This window comes from Emys orbicularis, chromosome 22 (genome assembly GCF_028017835.1).
Source record: "Emys orbicularis isolate rEmyOrb1 chromosome 22, rEmyOrb1.hap1, whole genome shotgun sequence".
In the NCBI taxonomy this organism is placed as follows: domain Eukaryota; kingdom Metazoa; phylum Chordata; order Testudines; family Emydidae; genus Emys; species Emys orbicularis.
Genome location: NC_088704.1, coordinates 3432647 through 3450702, shown reverse-complemented (window position 1 = coordinate 3450702; position 18056 = coordinate 3432647). Strand labels below are relative to the sequence as shown.

The 18056-nt window shown below is 48.1% G+C and overlaps 1 protein-coding gene across 1 annotated transcript in view; it reads right to left on the bottom strand.

Moving 5' to 3' along the window:
• The window catches only part of CCDC30 (coiled-coil domain containing 30), a 117307-nt gene extending 103297 nt beyond the window's left edge, over positions 1–14010 (bottom strand). The window contains exons 1-3 of the mRNA XM_065421120.1: positions 13973–14010; positions 6652–6834; positions 3095–3215 (exon numbers count right to left, since the gene is read on the bottom strand). Of these exons, the coding sequence (XP_065277192.1) occupies positions 3095–3215; positions 6652–6834; positions 13973–13990 (322 nt within the window). The 5' untranslated portion in view covers positions 13991–14010. The remainder of the gene's footprint in view (positions 1–3094; positions 3216–6651; positions 6835–13972) is intronic.
• Between the last annotated feature and the right edge of the window lie 4046 nt (positions 14011–18056).

Below are 18056 nucleotides of genomic sequence, written 5' to 3'. Positions count from 1 at the left end.
ACCATAAAGGCACGTGACCAGTGACTAAAGTGACTACCCATGAGGTAGTAATATAGTGTACCCACTGCCAGTTAAACTACTAGACATTCCTTGGTGGTGAAACACAGAGTTTTTCCAGGCAAAAAGCTTGTGACTTAGGTATAGGACAGAATGCTCCCCTTCAAACTCTTGTGAGAGAACAGCCCCCAAACCTAGTTGTCACACAAATGAGTGATCAGAATTGGGGAGTGTAATATTATAGGCTGGGAGCATAAAATGTCTTTCAAATGACTGAGGCCTCTTTCATGCTGATCAGTCCCATTCACCAGTTTTGGAAACAACTGCTTCATCAGTTCAGTTAATGGAGTGGCTAGGACAGCAAATTGGGCTACAAATAGTCTGTAATATCCTGCTAACCGCCAGAAGTGCCCACAGTTGTTTCTTTGTGGTAGAAACTAACCAATTCTTCAGGGCCTCTACTGTGTCCTTCGAGGGCTGAATGCATCTGGTCCCAACCTAGCAGCTTAGGTATTTAATTCTTGATTCCTGAATCTGCACTTTTTAGGTAGGTTGTGAGCCCAGCTGCTCCAACACATAATCCGTGAATCACGGGAATGTGGTAGGTGCTTTGTGCAACACAAAAGACGCCAAGGTGAACTGAAGTAGACCAAAAGGGGTGGCAAAAACAGTCCCTCTCTAGAGATTCCGGTGTTGGGGGGAAATCTGCTGGTAACCAGATCCAAGGCTGGTGTATTCTTTTTAAGATGAGCATTTCAGAGAGAACATTTTTTCTATATAAATATTACTTTGGTATCCTGTAACCAAGCAGCCTGCTTTAAAGCAACATCATAGCCCCGGTGGGAACAGAACTGCAGGGTCTGAGCCTAAGCCAGACCTACTGTGGCGATCATGGTTGATACATGGGGGACTGCGCAACCCACCAAGTGGGAAAATGGGGTAGAATTACCCCAAGACCTAGAGGGGATGGATTCAGAGACACCTGGAAGGGTCAGAGGAGCAGTTTGCCCCATAACTGTGACAGGTTCTAGATAGAGTCTCTAATGCCAAGTGCCCCAGCGTGACCAGTTGTTCCATCATGCAAAGGATGCATTGCATTACAATGGTTCTGCAAGAGGGGGGACCCTTCCATCCTTAACTATGAGATCCAGCTCTCTTTGTGGTCACTGCCCATACAAAAACAAGGAGAAAGTCCTGTGGACATGTGGGATATCTCACAGATTGCAAAGATATGGCAATAACCTATCCCCATCTTTTGCATCTGTTTCCACAAATTTCTGGAGCATTAATTTCAGGATACGGTGAAATCACTCCACCAGTTGGTCTGTAGTACAGGTGGTTTTACCTTCAGTAGCTGCCATACCTCTTAACATGTGGGACACAACGTTAATCCCCAGCCAATAAAGATCTCTGTGGGCAACTCTTCCCAGGAGATATGTGGTGTTTGGTCTAGTGGTCCCTCTTGTACCCCTGTGGTAGCCACATTCTCATTGCCGTGATCAATGGAAGTACTTCCCCCATTCTCATCTGAGGTGGCCATTTCATTTTCCCTTCCCTAGTGTGATTCAAATTCACCCTGGCTTCACCCTACCTTCCATTTCCAGCTTCTGGACTTCCAAGGACAGAACCAAACTTTACAAAGATCTGAGTCCACCAAGGGGAGTGCAAGCATAAATCCCTCGGGCGGGCTCTCTCCTTCTTGTCTGGGTCCTGACTGTAGGGCAATAGCTGAATCCAGTAGGTCCCAGAAATGCTTCCAGTCTTATCCAATCACCATCAGCCTGGGTAAGGTTCTTGAGATTTCTACTGGAATCTCCTCTTCATGATTCCCCATCCACATGACAACAATAGGAGTGGGATGAGGCTTTGCATCTCCAAGTACAAATGAAACAACAGATATGTGTTTAGCAAGTGGTCTGCTAGTATCAGATCTCCTCAGACTGGTGTCTGGCTACATCCTGAGTCCACTAGGCCAGATGTGGTTTTCCCTTCAGTTTGGACAGGCAGCAGAAATCCTCCAGGTGCCTTATCTGATACACATACCGTAAAGCTACACGTCTGCTCCTGTCCTGAAAAATCTCACTCCCTTAGTAGTCAGAATGTCTTTATCTATCCAAGCCAACTGCACCAAAAGCACTTCCTGAAACCCTCAGATTGCCAAGAGCAGGGCAAAGAATCAGGCTCCTGACACCTCTCCACTCTCTGCTGCACAGAAACGGCACTACTGTGTATGCATCACTCCCCTTTTATTCACCGGTCCAACACACACCAGTCACAAAAAGAAAAGTTAAGGAAAACTGCAGCGGGCTATGAAAGGTATTTAAACACAATATCCAGCAGAATTACAAAGAAAGGCAGTCACTAAAAAAGCATAAAATTATCCCTGTTGGAAGTGATCGCAGGGGTTTAGGAAACAGGACCATTACTCACAGAAACTGAAATATGAACACAATAATTATATTATACATAATTAAGAAGCTAACATAAACTGACATTGTGAAATTGTAACATCATCTATCAGGGCTGAGAATAAGTCACTATTAGAAAGACACCAGGTCTTTCAAAGTTATTTTAAAGTAAACTCTGAGCCTGATCCCATTCTGACTGAAATCAATGACAAAACTCATTGACTTCAGTGGGAGCAGGATTGGACCCCTTTTGGTTAACTGAATAAATACATTACTTTATAACAACTCTGAATGTCTGTTCTCCTGCTCTTTCTAGTGGGGCAGCTGATTCTGTTCTGTTCTGCAAACGGAGTGCCTCTTGGAAATATAATTAAAATTGCAGCCACGCTGAAAGAGGCAGCAACCCCATTCACTGAATGGAGACAACGAAATAAAGACCAGTATTTCTAAACTGATTTAAAATTTAATGTTAACGGTATACAATAATTTATACATACATTCTGTCTACCTAGATAACTGTATATTACACAGACTTATCTATAACATTTTGTTCTCTAAAGTACAAGAAGAAATCACTCTTGTTTCCTACAAGGCAGCACTCAGCCAGCTTCCCTGAATAACCTGTAGTCCCTGACATTTGTTACAGCACAAATACTGAAGCGCTTTCAGAGAAAGGAGAGAGGGATTACCCTGCTGGAGTTGCAGTTGTGTAAACTCAATTCTGAGTTGTTCATTTTCTTTTTCAAACTCAGTGGTGAAAGCGTCTCGCTCTGCTGTGAGGCTACGGACATGGCCCACATAATTCTCCACCTAGAAACAAAGAGAGCAACAAGATTTCAAACTTTGGATGTGTGACTTTCATTTACAAACAAGTCATTAGCATCACTAGCTCACATAGTACCCTCAGAAGTTACTATATGACCCCCAATGAACTTCTGCCAGGAAGAAATGAAACACTCACAGAGTAGCACTTTGTTGTGTTCTTTAAAAGTTTAAAAGGATTTTGTGACTACAAAGGCTCTATTCATTCCTCTCTCGTGAGGGGTCACTAAAATTGACTGAAAGGCCCAACATTAGGGAAAGGGAAATAGCCCAGGGAGGCGCACAATGGCATGGACACCAAAAACCCTGGTGTGTGCGTATGCATGTGTGCATGCGCCTTTTTGTGTGTACCTGTGTGCGTGTTTTAAACACACAGTGTTTAAAGTCTAAGCTACAGTCTGAGTTACTAGCTAGCTAACTATGAAAAACAGGACCCAAAGAGGCAACCAAAGGACAGAACTGATGGGGGGGGCGGGGGGAAGCATTGACACTGAACTATACTCCAACCAAACTGCAGCTTTGGCAGCCAGAAGGAGTTGAAGAGGGTTTAGAGCCACCCTCCAAACCCTACGTAAGAGGAGGAGATGGGGCGTGAGTGGCCCCCAACGGATAGTACATTCTAGAAAATTCTGAGCATGCAGGCCAGGCCATATTTGTGCCAAGAATAGAGGTCCATATGGCCAATTCCCATTCAAAGCAGAATGGGGATCACCCACATATAGGGAGTAAAAATAAGCCTTATAATGGAATATTGATTGCAGCCTTAACTATGGAGTCATGACCAGCTTGCCTCTCTAATTAGGCTATGTGCGAGATGGAAAGAACCGTTGATTTTCAATGCCCAGAGTGATCTGTGGGGCTAGTACAGCCATCTTGTACTTGTCAACTGCACAGACTTTTTATATGGAATTAAATGAGTCACAAGCTTGGAAATCCACAGTGCCATTTTCCATAGCCACTTCCTCACTTTGAAACCCGTGAGCTTAACACAACGTTTTTTGTTTTCAATTTCTCCTATTTTAATTAAATTTAAAAAAAAAACACCTTTGTGAATGCAGAGTTAAGGTTTCCAGCTCCAGAACGTCAAGTTCAACAAAACTCAAACTTCAGAAAACCAGGAAATACAAAGTTAAAGTATATGCCCATGTACCCTTAACTCTGCCCCTACCCCCAAGCTGGCAATTGCCACTGGGAGTTACTTCATGCACTGCAACTGCCTTCAGTGTGAGAGCTATAGTTGTAGTGAATGGTCTGAATCGTGGAGGTGTTGGTGGGGCAGGTTGGTAGAAGTGTGTTTTTGAGCTGAGGAGATGAGGATTCGTTTTAGGAGCATCACAGAGCTGTGACTGATTTTGGGCCCAGCCCATGTGTGCGAGTAAAGGAAAGGGAGGTATATGTATCTTGAGAATGTAGCCTGCATCATCTTATTGCAAAATTGTGTAGGTTGTCTCAAGACACCTCCCCCGCTCCCCTCCTGTGCCTTCCCCCAGGAATTGTCGGTAGGGTGGGATATGAGAGCAGTCCATAGGTTTAATGATGGGTAAAGGAAAATATAGATTTAGATGGTATCCTATGTGAATCAGTACCGTCATTTAATTTCACAAGTGCGGTATTCTGTCGGGAGACGAGGCTACGTGTTTGAGTGCAAGGCAGGTGCAGGTACCTCTTTTCCTTTACAGTGAAGAGGCAGAGATGAGCATGTGTGATATGGAGCAATGCTCAAAGAGGGCAAAGTTATGATGATGCGGGCGTGTACCTTAACACTGTATTTCCTAGTTTTCAGCAATGCTTTCCTTCATCTCTTGGCTATTCAGGAAAGTGGTGGTGGCATCACAGAAATATTGCACAATGTTATGTATACCAAATGTCAGGTGACTCTGGACACCTAACTGGAGGTGACACAGAGAGTATGGCCTGGTCTACACTGGGGGAGGGATCAATCTAAGTTACGCAACTTCAGCTACGTGAATAGTGGAGCTGAAGTCGACGTACTTAGATCTACTCACCGCAGTGTCTTCACTGCGGTAAGTCGACAGCTGACGCTCTCCCGTCGACTCCGCCTGTGCCTCTGGCCCTGGTGGAGTACCGGAGTCGACGGGAGAGCGCTTGGCAGTCAATTTATCGTTTCTAGACTAGACGCGATAAATCGACCCCCGCTGGATCGATCGCTGCCCGTCGATCCAGTGGGTAATGTAGACAAGCCCTAAGATAGCTAAAGCTGCCCATCAACTAACTGAACTCTTGCTGCATAAACCTATGCTGGATTTTGTAATCTTTCTAAATACAATTTGGCATTATCCATTAAGTCAGTAAAAAAGCACTATTATCCCTAATTTAGAGTAACTCATATGCAATCCGTTGCTAACTAGCACTGAGTGATCTGATAATTAAAATGAATCCATTTTTAATTTTATCCTGATAACAAACAATGCTCATAGAGACAAAAAGGCATCCTTTAACAATTGGAAGTCAAATCCTACTGAGGAAAATAGAAAGGAGCATAAACTCTGGCAAGTCAAGTGTAAAAGTATAATTAGGCAGGCCAAAAAAGAATTTGAAAAGCAACTAGCAAAAGACAAGAACTAACAGCAAAAAATTATTTAAATACATCAGAAGTAGGAAGCCTGCCAAACACTCAGTGGGGCCACTGGACAATTGTGCTAATGGGTCACTCAAGGAAGACAAGGCCATTGTGGAGAAACCAAATGAATTCTTTGCATCAGTCTTTACTGCAGAGGATGTGAGGGAGATTCGCACACCTGAGACATTCTTTCTGGGTGACAAATCTGAGGAACTGTCCCAGACTGAGGTGTTGATAGAGGAGATTTTGTAACGAACTGATAAATTAAATAGTAATGAGTCACCAAGACTTGATGGTATTCACCCAAGAGTTCTGAAGGAACTCAAATATGAAATTGCAGAACTAGTAAGTATAGAATGTAACCTATCATTTAAATCAGCTTCTGTAACAGAAGACTGGATGATAGCTAATGTAAACAGCAATTTTTTAAAAAGGCTCCAGAGGCGATCCTGGCAAATTACAGGCAAGTAAGCCTAACTTCAGTACCAGCCAAATTGGTTGAAACAATAGTAAAGAACAGAATTATCAGACACATAGCTGAACATGATTTGTTGGGGGAAGAGTCAGCATGGCTTTTGTAAAGGGAAATCATGCCTCGCCACTCTATTAGAATTCTTTGAGGGTGTCAACAAACACGTGGACAAGGGTGATCCAGTGGATATAGCGTATGTGGCCTTTTAGAAAACCTTTGACAAGGTCCCTCACCAAAAGCTCTTAAGCAAAGTAAGCAGTCATGGGATAAGAGGGAAGGTCCTCTCCTGGATCAGTAACTGGTTAAAAGTGAAATCCTAATGGAAAGCACAAATATTTATGAAGATTACTCGAATGTCAATTAGTTCTTACCTCTCTCATTTCTTCTGCTTGCTGTTGTCTAAGGTTCTCTAAGTCCTGACTAGCAGACCGTAACTTGTCTTCATTACACAGGAATAATTGCCAAACATAACAAAGTTGCTCATCTGCAGAAGCTGAAGGGTCGATTCCTTCTTCCTTGAGCCTCTCAAGTATGTCTTCCACCTGTACTTTTTCCTGTCAGAATAAATCATCAAAACGTAACCTACTCAAACATCTAAAACAGGGGTGGCCAACAGGAGCCAGAATTTACCAATGAGCATTGGCAAAGAGCCACAGTAATACATCAGCAGCCCCCCCATCAGCTCCCCCACTCCCAGTGCCTCCCACCCACCGATCAGTGCCTTCCCCTTCCCGATCAGTTGTTTTGTGGCGTGCAGGAGGCTCTGGAGGGGAGGGGGGAGGAGCGAGGGCACGGCAGGCTCAGAGGAGGAGGCGGGAAGGGGTGGAGTGGGGGCAGGGCCTGTGGCAGAGCCAGGGATTGAGCAGAGCGCACCCCCCGGCACATTGGAAAGTTGGCGCCTGTAGCTCCAGCCCCGGAGTCGGGGCCTATACAAGGAGCCGCATATTAACTTCTGAAGAGCCGCATGTGGCTCCGGAGCCACAGGTTGGCCACCCCTGATCTAAAACATTTCCTCCTGGGAAAGATTTGTGTGGGCATAATATTTCTGAACCAGTAAAAGTTAAGTTGTAATTAATGTGCACTTAATGGCAGTGCAGAAAACAAATAAAACTAATGTGATGGAAGCATATGACTCCCAAAGGCATTTAATCATATCAAATTTGATTACTCTTGTCTGATGAGAGGGATTTGGGATATGAGGATCCTTGCCCTTATGTCCCGTTATGGGAAGCGATTCAAAAACATACCATAGAGATTACCAGACTCACATACCATACACTTGTTTGGATTCTATTCCAAAACTCAAGGATTTCTGCAATCACTTAATAACGGCTGATAGCAGCTCCCAGCTAACCAATTTTGGAAATTTTAAAGAAAGACAGGTGTTTCCTGATCTATTGATTGTATGTTAATCAGTATTCCCAAGTTAGCATTCTGTGTTTGGAAGGGTCCTGCTTCAAGATCAGACCCAGAGTTACTATGAGGACCCTGATGCTCATGTGAAAGACATTCACACTTAGGAAAGGCCTCTTGATTGTAATGTTTTTATTAAGACAATTAGCAAAATCACAAACACTCCAAAGCAAAATGGGTAGAGATAATACAGAATGGTCAAGACGTCCTGCAGCAGGGCATTTGTACACCATCTCTTGCGGATATCTATGATCAATGAGACGAGTGGTCCTATCTCTGGCATGCCAAGAAGATCCCAAGAGGGTAGGCTGAGATTATAGGGTTACATGGCAGCCATGAATATTCATAAAGATGTCTGGCATCCTCTCTCCATATCTAAACTTCCTCACCCTAATAATGTTGAGGGTGCCCTCCTCTGATATGTTATTATGCCATTTACCTCAAGCTTATTAATATATATGTCAATTGGTTGCCATTGCATTCTTGTGGTTGAACATCTGCTGGTGATGTTCCTATCTTAAAATATCCAAAACTAGAATCAACTGGCATCCAGCAGTTACCTATCAGTTTAATCATACTTGTTTATTACAACATTCTATCTCATGATATCTTATGATATCTTATGATCCAGGGTTACTCCTGGTTAGCTGCTTATGCTAAGACTTATGCTAAGGGTACGTCTATACTACCCATCGGATCGGCAGGTAGTGTTCAATGTATCGATCCGTTAATCGACGCCCGTACTCCACCTCGGCAGGAGGAGTAAGTGGAGTCAACGGGGGAGCCGCGGCAGTCGACTCGCCGCCGTGAGGATGGCCAGGTAAGTCGAACTAAGATACTTCGACTTCAGCTATGCGAATAGCGTAGCTGAAGTTGCGTATCTTAGTTCGAACACCCACCCCCCGCTAGTGTAGCCCAGGCCTAAAGCTTTTGGGCTTATACTTCAATCTGGCTAAGCTACTGTCTTAGCCCTGGTCTACACTACGAGTTTAGGTTGAATTTAGCAGCGTTAGATCGATTTAACCCTGCACCCGTCCACACAACGAAGCCATTTTTGTCAACTTAAAGGGCTCTTAAAATTGATTTCTGTACTCCTCCCTGACGAGGGGATTAGTGCTAAAATCGACCCTGCTGGGTCAAATTTGGGGTACTGTGGATGCAATTCGACAGTATTGGCCACCGGGAGCTATCCCAGAGTGCTCCATTGTGACCGCTCTGGACAGCACTCTCAACTCAGATGTACTAGCCAGGTACACAGCAAAAGCCCCAGGAACTTTTGAATTTCATTTCCTGTTTGGCCAGCGTGGAAAGCTGATCAGCACAGGTGACCATGCAGAGCTGATCAGCACAGGTGACCATACAGTCCCAGAATCGCAAAAGAGCTCCAGCATGTACCGAACGGGAGGTACTGGATCTGATCGCTGTTTGGGGAGACGAATCCGTGCTATCAGAACTCCGTTCCAAAAGACGAAATGCCAAAATATTTGAAAAAAATCTCCAAGGGCATGATGGACAGAGGCTACAACAGGGACCCGCAGCAGTGCCACATGAAAATTAAGACACTCAGGCAAGCCTACCAAAAAACCGAAGAGGCAAACGGCCGCTCTGGGTCAGAGCCCCAGACATGTCGCTTCTATGATGAGCTGCATGAAATTTTAGGGGGCGCCCCTACCACTACCCCACCTCTGTCCATGGACACCTGCAAGGGAGGAGTCTCATGCAACAAGGATGAGGATTTTGGGGACAAGGAAGATGAGGAGGTGGAGGAGGAGGAGGATAGTGCACAGCACGCAAGCGGAGAAACCATTCTCCCCAACAGCCAGGAACTGTTTATCACCCTAGAGCCAATACCCTCCCAACACAGGCTCATGGACCATGAAGCCGGAGAAGGCACCTCTGGTGAGTGTACCTTTGTAAGTATAATGCATGGTTTAAAAGCAAGCATGTTTAATGATTAATTTGCCCTGAAGAGTTGGGATGCATTCGCGGCCAGTATAGCCCCTCCTTTTAAATGGCCAACGCAATGGGTGCTTGGTATGGGAAAGGAGGCCGCTGCTGTTTGAAACCATTCCCACATGTTTTGAAGGTTGAAGAAGCTGAAAGACTGTGGCTTACCATGGCTGCCTGCAAGCTGAATTCTGTTGCCCGGCCCTGCGTATGTGATCTCACACACCAGACCGGCAGGCCCTCAATATAAGAGGCAAAATGCAACCTTGTACTGAAAGCACGTGCTATGTGATGTTAACAGCTTGGTTCACCGTGAGTCTACCCACTGTTCTCTAAAATGTGTCTTTTTAAATACTACTCTCCCTTTTTTTCCTCCCGCAGCTGCAAATATTTCAACGCTATCCCTATCATCTCCATCCCAGAGACTAGCGCAGATAAGAAGGCGAAAAAACCGCATTCGTGATTAAATGTTCTCTGAGCTCATGCAGTCCTCCCGCACTGAAAGAGCTCAGCAGAATGCGTGGAGGCAAATAATGTCAGAGTCCAGGAAAGCAGAAAATGAAAGCGAGGACAGAAGGGACGAACGAGATGAGAGCTGGTGGGAGCAAGAAGAGAGGTGGCGGGAGCAAGATGAGAGATGGTGGCAGCGCAATGAGCGGAGGCAGGATGCAATGCTGAGGCTACTGGGGGATCAAACTGATATGCTCCGGCGTCTGGTGGAGCTGCAGGAAAGGCAGCAGGACCACAGACCACCGCTGCTGCCCCTGTGTAACCGCCTGCCCTCCTCCACAAGTTCCATAGCCTCCTCACCCAGACGCCCAAGAACGCGGGGGAGGGGGGGGGGCGCCTCCGGGCACCCAACCACTCCATCCCAGAGGACTGCCCAAGCAACAGAAAGCTGGCATTCAATACATTTTGAAGTGCAGTGTGGCCTTGTCCTTCCCTCCTCCCCTCATCCACAACCCCACCCGGTGTTTCCCTCCTCCCCCACCCCTCCCGGGCTACCTTGGCAGTTATCCCCCCCTTATTTGTGTGATGAATTAATAAAGAATGCATGATTTTGAAACAATAATGACTTTATTGCCGCTGCAAGCGGTTATCAAAGGGGGGATGGAGGTTGGCTTACAGGGAAGTAGAGTGAACCAAGGGGGTGGATTTTCATCAAGGAGAAACAAACAGAACTGTCATACCGTAGCCTGGCCAGTCATGAAACTGGTTTTCAAAGCTTCTCTGATGCGCAGCGCACCCGGCTGTGCTCTTCTAATCACTCTGGTGTCCGGCTGCGCGTAATCAGCGGCCAGGTGATTTGCCTCAACCTCCCACCCCGCGATAAACATCTCCCCTTACTCTCACAGCTATTGTGGAGCACACAGCAAGTAGCAATAACAATTGGAATATTGGTTTCGCTGAGATCTAGCCAAGTCAGTAAACTGCGCCAGCGTGCTTTTAAACGTCCAAATGTACATTCTACCACCATTCTGCACTTGCTCAGCCTATAGTTGAACAGCTCCTGACTACTGTCCAGGGTGCCTGTGTATGGCTTCATGAGCCATGCCATTAAGGGGTAGGCTGGGTCCCCAAGGATAACTATAGGCATTTCAACGTCCCCAACAGTTATTTTCTGGTCTGGGAACTAAGTCCCTTCCTGCAGCTGGTCAAACAGACCAGAGTTCCTGAAGATGCGAGCGTCATCTACCTTTCCCGGCCATCCCACATTGATGTTGGTGAAACGTCCCTTGTGATCCACCAGTGCTTGCAGCTCCACTGAAAAGTACCCCTTGCGGTATATGTACTGGCTGCCAAGGTGGTCCGGTCCCAAGATAGGGATATGCGTTCCATCTATCGCCCCACCACAGTTAAGGAATCCTATTGCAGCAAAGCCATCCACTATGACCTGCACATTTCCCAGAGTCACTACCCTTGATAGCAGCAGCTCAGTGATTGCGTTGGCTACTTGGATCACAGCAGCCCCCACAGTAGATTTACCCACTCCAAATTGATTCCCAACTGACCGGTAGCTGTCTGGCGTTGCAAGCTTCCAGAGGGCTATCGCCACTCGCTTGTGAACTGTGACGGCTGCTCTCATCTTGATATTCTTGCACTTTAGGGCAGGGGAAAGCAAGTCACAAAGTTCCATGAAAGTGCCCTTACGCATGCGAAAGTTTTGCAGCCCCTGGGAATCATCCCAGACCTGCAACACTGAGCAGTCCCACCAGTCTGTGCTTGTTTCCCGGGCCCAGAATCGGCGTTCCACGGCATGAACCTGCCCCATTACCACCATGATGTCCAAGTTGCCTCCATGTCCTCATCACTATCGTGATCATGCTGTCGTTGCCTCCTCGCCTGCTTTTGCACGTTCTGCACATACTGCAGGATAATGTGTGAGGTGTTTACAATGCTCACAACAGTGGCGGTGAGCTGAGGGGGCTCCATGCTTGCGGTGGTATGGCGTCTGCAGGAGAGCAGAGTTGCAGCGGAAGCGGTGGAGGACAACAGATGCCACAAGAATAGATATTTATACCAAACGACGAGAGGACCTGCGAGGTGGATTCATGGCACCAGGAGAGCAGAGTTGCAGTGGAAGCGGTGGAGGACAACAGTTAGCACTGCGCACACGTTCCTGGGAGCCCATGACAGACAATATGGAGAAATTCGCTATCGAGACACGAGCTGGAGAGCAGAGTTGCAGCGGAAGCGGTGGATGACGATGGGATGCCACGAGAAGAGATATTTATAAAGAATGACGAGAGGACCTGCGAGGTGGATTCATGGCACCAGGAGAGCAGAGTTGCAGCGGAAGCGGTGGTTGGATGACGATGGTTAGCAGTCCTACTGCACCGGCTGCTGCACGGAAAAAAGGCGCGAAACGATTGTTTGCCGTTGCTTTCATGGAGGGAAGGGCGACTGACGACATGTACCCAAAACCACGCGCGACAATGTTTTTGCCCCATCAGGTATTGGGAGCTCAACCCAGAATTCCAATGGGCAGCGGAGACTGCGGGAACTGTGGGATAGCTACCCACAGTGCAACGCTCCGAAAGTTGACGCTAGCCACGGTACTGTGGACGCACTCCGCCGACTTAATGCGCTTAGTGGGGACACACACAATGGACTGTATAAAATCGCTTCCTAAAGATTGACTTCTATAAATTCGACCTAATTTCATAGTGTAGACATACCCTTAGAGTCTTTGAAGACTGCAGGCTTCCTGCACTACTTATTAACTTATACCTATGCCTCACCTAGCAAATACCTATACCTATTTGCTAGAGACAGCTCTACATAAAAAATTGGGCAGTTGTTCAAAATGTACTCGAGCAATACCCTGGGGTCACAGTCCCTTGTTAAATGGGGCTGATATAAATCACTTCCATGTGTTTCGCTCAGCGTACCTTCTCCAGGTTGAGCTGCTGCAGCCAGCTTGCCCGCTTCAGTGAAGGCCCACATGGGCTTTGTCTAGACTGGAAAAACCCATCCTGCTAGAAAACGTTTTAAATGAGACATTTCCTATCTAGCCCAACTTCAGACACGATTTTGCCCTTAGCACGAACAAGGACAGTCTAGTACCACATGTGACAACAGCTGTCCCTGGTTAAATGCATGGTATGGTAATTTAGTAACCCTGAGGGGAGTAGTGAAACATATTAAAACCTGGAGTGAACAGGGAGTGGACAGCTGAAGATCGGGGACACTCAGCACCAGGGTTGGAACAATGCCAAGGGGCAGCGCCAGCGCAGGGCTGAACCCGCTGACAACTAAGTTATCTGCAAGACAAGGTGGGTGAGGTAATACCTTGTATTGGACCAACTTCTGCTGGTGAGAGAGACACACTGTGGACCAACACAGAGCTTGGCAAGTCTGTAAGACTGATTGCCTGGGGGCCGGGCCCCCCTGCAACAGGGGCTGGAAGAGCCCACAGCTCTGGGAACCCTGGAGCCTGCAGGGAACCCAGGGCGGGCTGCAGCGAGACGTGGGGGCAGGGTGTGTGCGTGTGCAGGGCGATGCCAGGGGCGGGGGGGTCCGGGGAGGGCGGGGTGCAGCAGATGCCAGGGGCGGAGGGCCGCGGGGGGAGCAGGGTGCAGCCGATGCCAGGGGCACGGTGGCCCGGGTGCAGCGCGATGCTGGGGCCGCGGGGCTCCAGGCGTCCCGGGTGCAGCGCGATGCCGGGCGCAGGGGGGCTCGCGGACCCGGCCCGAGCGCTCCCCGTTAGCTGGGCTCCCACGGGGGAAAGGCCTGGGCCCGCGCCGCGGAGGGGCCCCGAGCAGCGGCGGGAGCGGCCCCCCGGTCCGGGCTGAGGGCTCTTGGCGGCCGGGGCCAGTCGCGGTCACTCACCCGCGCGGGCTCCTCCATGCGGCGGGGGCGGGAGGCAGCCGGGGCCGCTTGGGCCCCGGGAGCGGCGCTAGGGACAGCGGGGGGGCGGGGCTACGGGAGTCATAGCAACGGGACCTTCTTTTCTGATGCAGACGGGAAGTTTTGCGACTGAGCGGCGGGAGTCATGGCAACGGAACGAACCATTCTCACGCTGCGGGGTCGCCCCGCCTCTAGTCTGCCACAATCAGCCTGCTCTTGGAACCGTCCACCCCGTTGCCTCAGTTACGCGCCTTCCCTGCCGGGGCCCCAGCCCAGCCCCGCTATAGCTCCACTCCCGGTGCGCTCCCCCGTCCCATTGCCCAACTCGGCCTCATTCCCCCCAGGGTCATGCAGCTCCCCAGGGACCCCCACCATACCCCGTCTCTGCCAACACAGGAATAGGGCGTTTCCCTTGCAGGAATAACACCCAGAGGCCCCAGCCAGGATTGGGTCCCATTGTGCTATGTTCATAGGAAGACACTAATTTATTTTTTAAATCATATAATTTGAAACAATCAAGCTGTACACATAGCTAACAGCTGTAGCCCCCGGGGTGCTGGAACAATTTGTATAGTGGGGTGCGGAGAACCATTGAACCAAACTGTAAACCCTGGATATGATGGAAACCACTTCAAGCCAGGGGGTGCAGCAGCACCCCCAATACTCCTAGTTCCAACTTCCAGCAGCTATGGTAGCCCCATGGTCTCAGTGTCACCCTCATCCTGCCTTCCATCCTCACAATTGTTTTTTTACATTGTTACATCAGATTTCAAAGCAGATTGGCATCTCTTTGTGGCAGGCCTTGCAGAATTATAATATTTTTTACAGTTTCCCAACTTACACCTATGCTCTTGGATTCAAATACTTCTGCACATTATACCTTACTTACTAGGGTCCTAATTCTATGACCATTGAAGTCAATGGGAAAATTTTGGCCCTTCGCAGAATCAAGACACGTGCCAAAACCCAGGGCTGGTTCTGAAGACTTAGCTTGTATGGATTTGTTTTGGACAAGGTCTAAATATGTTTCTGCCTTTGGTTTCATGCCCAGGGTCCACTAAGTAGAAGGAAATAGCCTTCCTCAACCAGATCAAACAGGCGGCATCTGATTTGGGGGGAATGGTTGGTCACAAAGAACTCTGCTTCATTCCACAGAGCCGTCTCCCCAGTTGACGCCTGCCCAAGAAAGGGTGATGATGTTTCCAGGCTGTCACATCGTGTACTCTGCCTGTCTGGTCTACCTTTTTCTCCTGCCCGTTGTCTGTTTTGTCTATTTAGACGAAGTTCTCCAGGGCAGAGGCTATCTGCATAGTGCCCAGCACAATAGGTCTCCATTCTTGGTTGGTCCCTTGGTATTACTATAATAAATAGCAACCTCAGCAATAGGCAGAGCAGTCAAAAAGATTTTAAAAATTACCTGTGATATAAAATTATTCTACTTAACTGCCAGGGGGCAAATTTGTCATGTACACATGGAAGATATACAGCACAGCTATGCTATGTCTTAACTTAGGAAGTTCCTTTGAGAGGAAATGTAGCCAAACTCCAAACTTGGAGACAATGGAACGTTCTGTGCCTATGTCCTGTAGATAACTAACTGCTTAGTTTGCAAAATAACGCAAGGGGGGAAGCAAGTAGATGAACAATAAGGGGTCATAAGAGGGGCAGATACATGTAGCTTGCTAATTATGTATGGTAATGATAGCAAATTTTGGCCAATCCTTGCTTGATTAGCTGTGTCCGTCTCTCCTTATTCCTCAGCTGGAACGGACAGGAATTTCTATGACACCTGCATTAAGATATATCTGCCCTTGTGACTTGTCTCCTAATTGCTCTTTGTCATCCATATTCCTGTCATTCTTCTGCCTAACCTCCAGGCTCATTCCTCGTTTGCTGCTTCATCTCTGCCTCCCTTCCCCTTCCCCACCCCATATTCTCATTTCTCACTTTCATTTCCTCCTTGCCCACCAGCTCTAATTTTCTCTCTACTTCCCCACTGCTCTTATGCTCTATCTTCCCACAGGCCTATGCCCACCTCCTCCTCTCTCCAGGGCCGGCTCTAACTTTTTTGCTGCCCCAAGCAGCAAAAAAAAGCGCCGCCCCCCCCCCAACCTACCCGCCGAGCGCCGCCGGAACCCCCCCCCCCCGAGCGCCGTGCCCCGCGCCGCCCCCCCGCCGAGCACCGCGCCGCCCGCCCCCGCAGAGCGCCGCCGGAAACCCCCCCCCAGCGCTGCGCCCCGCGCCGCCCCCCCCGTGGAATGCCGCGCCGCCACCCGCCACCCCAAGATTGGCCGCCCCTTACCAGGTGCCGCCCCAAGCATGTGCTTGGTTGCCTGGTGCCGGCCCTGCCTCTCTCCTTTGATGTTTCCTCCAACCCAGGTTCTCCCATTATCCCTTCCCTTCTCCCACCACCATGCATGACCTCTTCACTGTTCTTTTTGCTCCCATTGCGACCTGTATTTCCTCTACCATCATTGCCTGCACTGCTGCTCTATCTTGTGGTGGCCTCTCTTTCTCCCACACTTCCCCACACCCATCATCCTCAAAGCTTCTCTCCCAGTCCTGTTGCTTCCAACAGCCCGTCCCCACTCTCTGTCTTTACTTCCCTCAAAAGAAACTGCTTTCTTCTATCTCCTTCTCCATGTTATTTATTGCCCCCATTCTCCTCAAATCTTCCCCATCCTACTTCCTCTTCAATTCAAACTCCCCACTCTTCTCCTCTTATTACAATTTCCCATCTTTGGGAACCTGCTGTTCCTTCCAACCCCATAACCTCTAACAATGCTGAGCCATGGATCAACACTCCTACTCATCAAAACAGCCACTCACTCACCTTCCCTCTCTGCTCTCGCCATCAAGTTCCCCCTCTCCAATCTCCACCTCATCTCCTTTAACAATGTTCATGTATCTCCTTCACCCCATCCTGGCATTTGCTCCTTCTGTGATTTCCAATTCATCGACATTCAAGACTTCTCAACCCCTCTTCTCAACTCTGCTGACAACTTCTTCTACTCAGCACTCTCCTACCATGTGGTTCATCCCTCCAACCCCAATCCTGGCCCACCCCAACAACTGCTTCCTCCACTCCCTCCCATGCTGCTGAGCGTTTCTGGTGCAAGTCCCATGATCCTGTTAAGTTCCTCCACTGCACATTTGTTGTCACCTCATTTGATTCTACCGACTTGCTGGCCAAGCAGCACTTCTTCTCCATTCTGACTCCCAAACCCATACCAAAAAACTATCATTTGGACTCCCTCCTTAAACTCCTATGAATCACACATGACTTTTCTGAAAAGGATTGACAAGATGAGTCAGGGCCCCCCACCAAATCACTGAAACTGAGGCACTCTCATCTGCTTTCTTCATCTACTCTCTCCACCAATCCCATGCTACCCTTCATATTGATTGACCTTGTCCTGTTTTCACCACCTCCTCTGTCTCACTCTCTTCAGGTTCATTTCCCTCCCAGTATAAGCACTCCTTGACTGTTCAGTCTCCTGCCAGTTGAGTGTGATATGCAAAAGCCACTGCTTCCAGGAATTTTTGATGGTCTTGGAATGAGCAGAGGCCACCTTGAGGAATTTTGAATTTCTCTATTAGTAGTTGAACTCTCAACCTCAAGGTCAGATTCGATTTTCCTTAAAAAAAAAAAAAAAAAACCCACCAGTGAGTCTGTTTCAACATAATTTAAATTAACTTCCATGTTGCCCACAGAGGTACAGCTAACTGCAGTTACCACCTCTCCTCACAGTATGTTAGAACAGTAATTAAGGAATGTGTTTCAATGTGAACATAGCAATACAGTACATGAAAGCAGAATTTAAAGTAAGGGGTGAGTGAGTCCTCGCAGCAGGTATGATGCCTGTGGGATGGCTATGATTGGTGGCAATCTCTACATGCTCCACAGCATGCATTTCCTTGACCTTGTGTCACATACTGGCACCACATGGCAGAAGATTATACCATTTTGCAAGGGTGACGAACCTATTAGCCAGCTTTTATTCCACCTTGGTCCCTTCGCCCACCAGGGATATTAGTTGGCAGCTGTGAGCACAGGCGTGGTTCA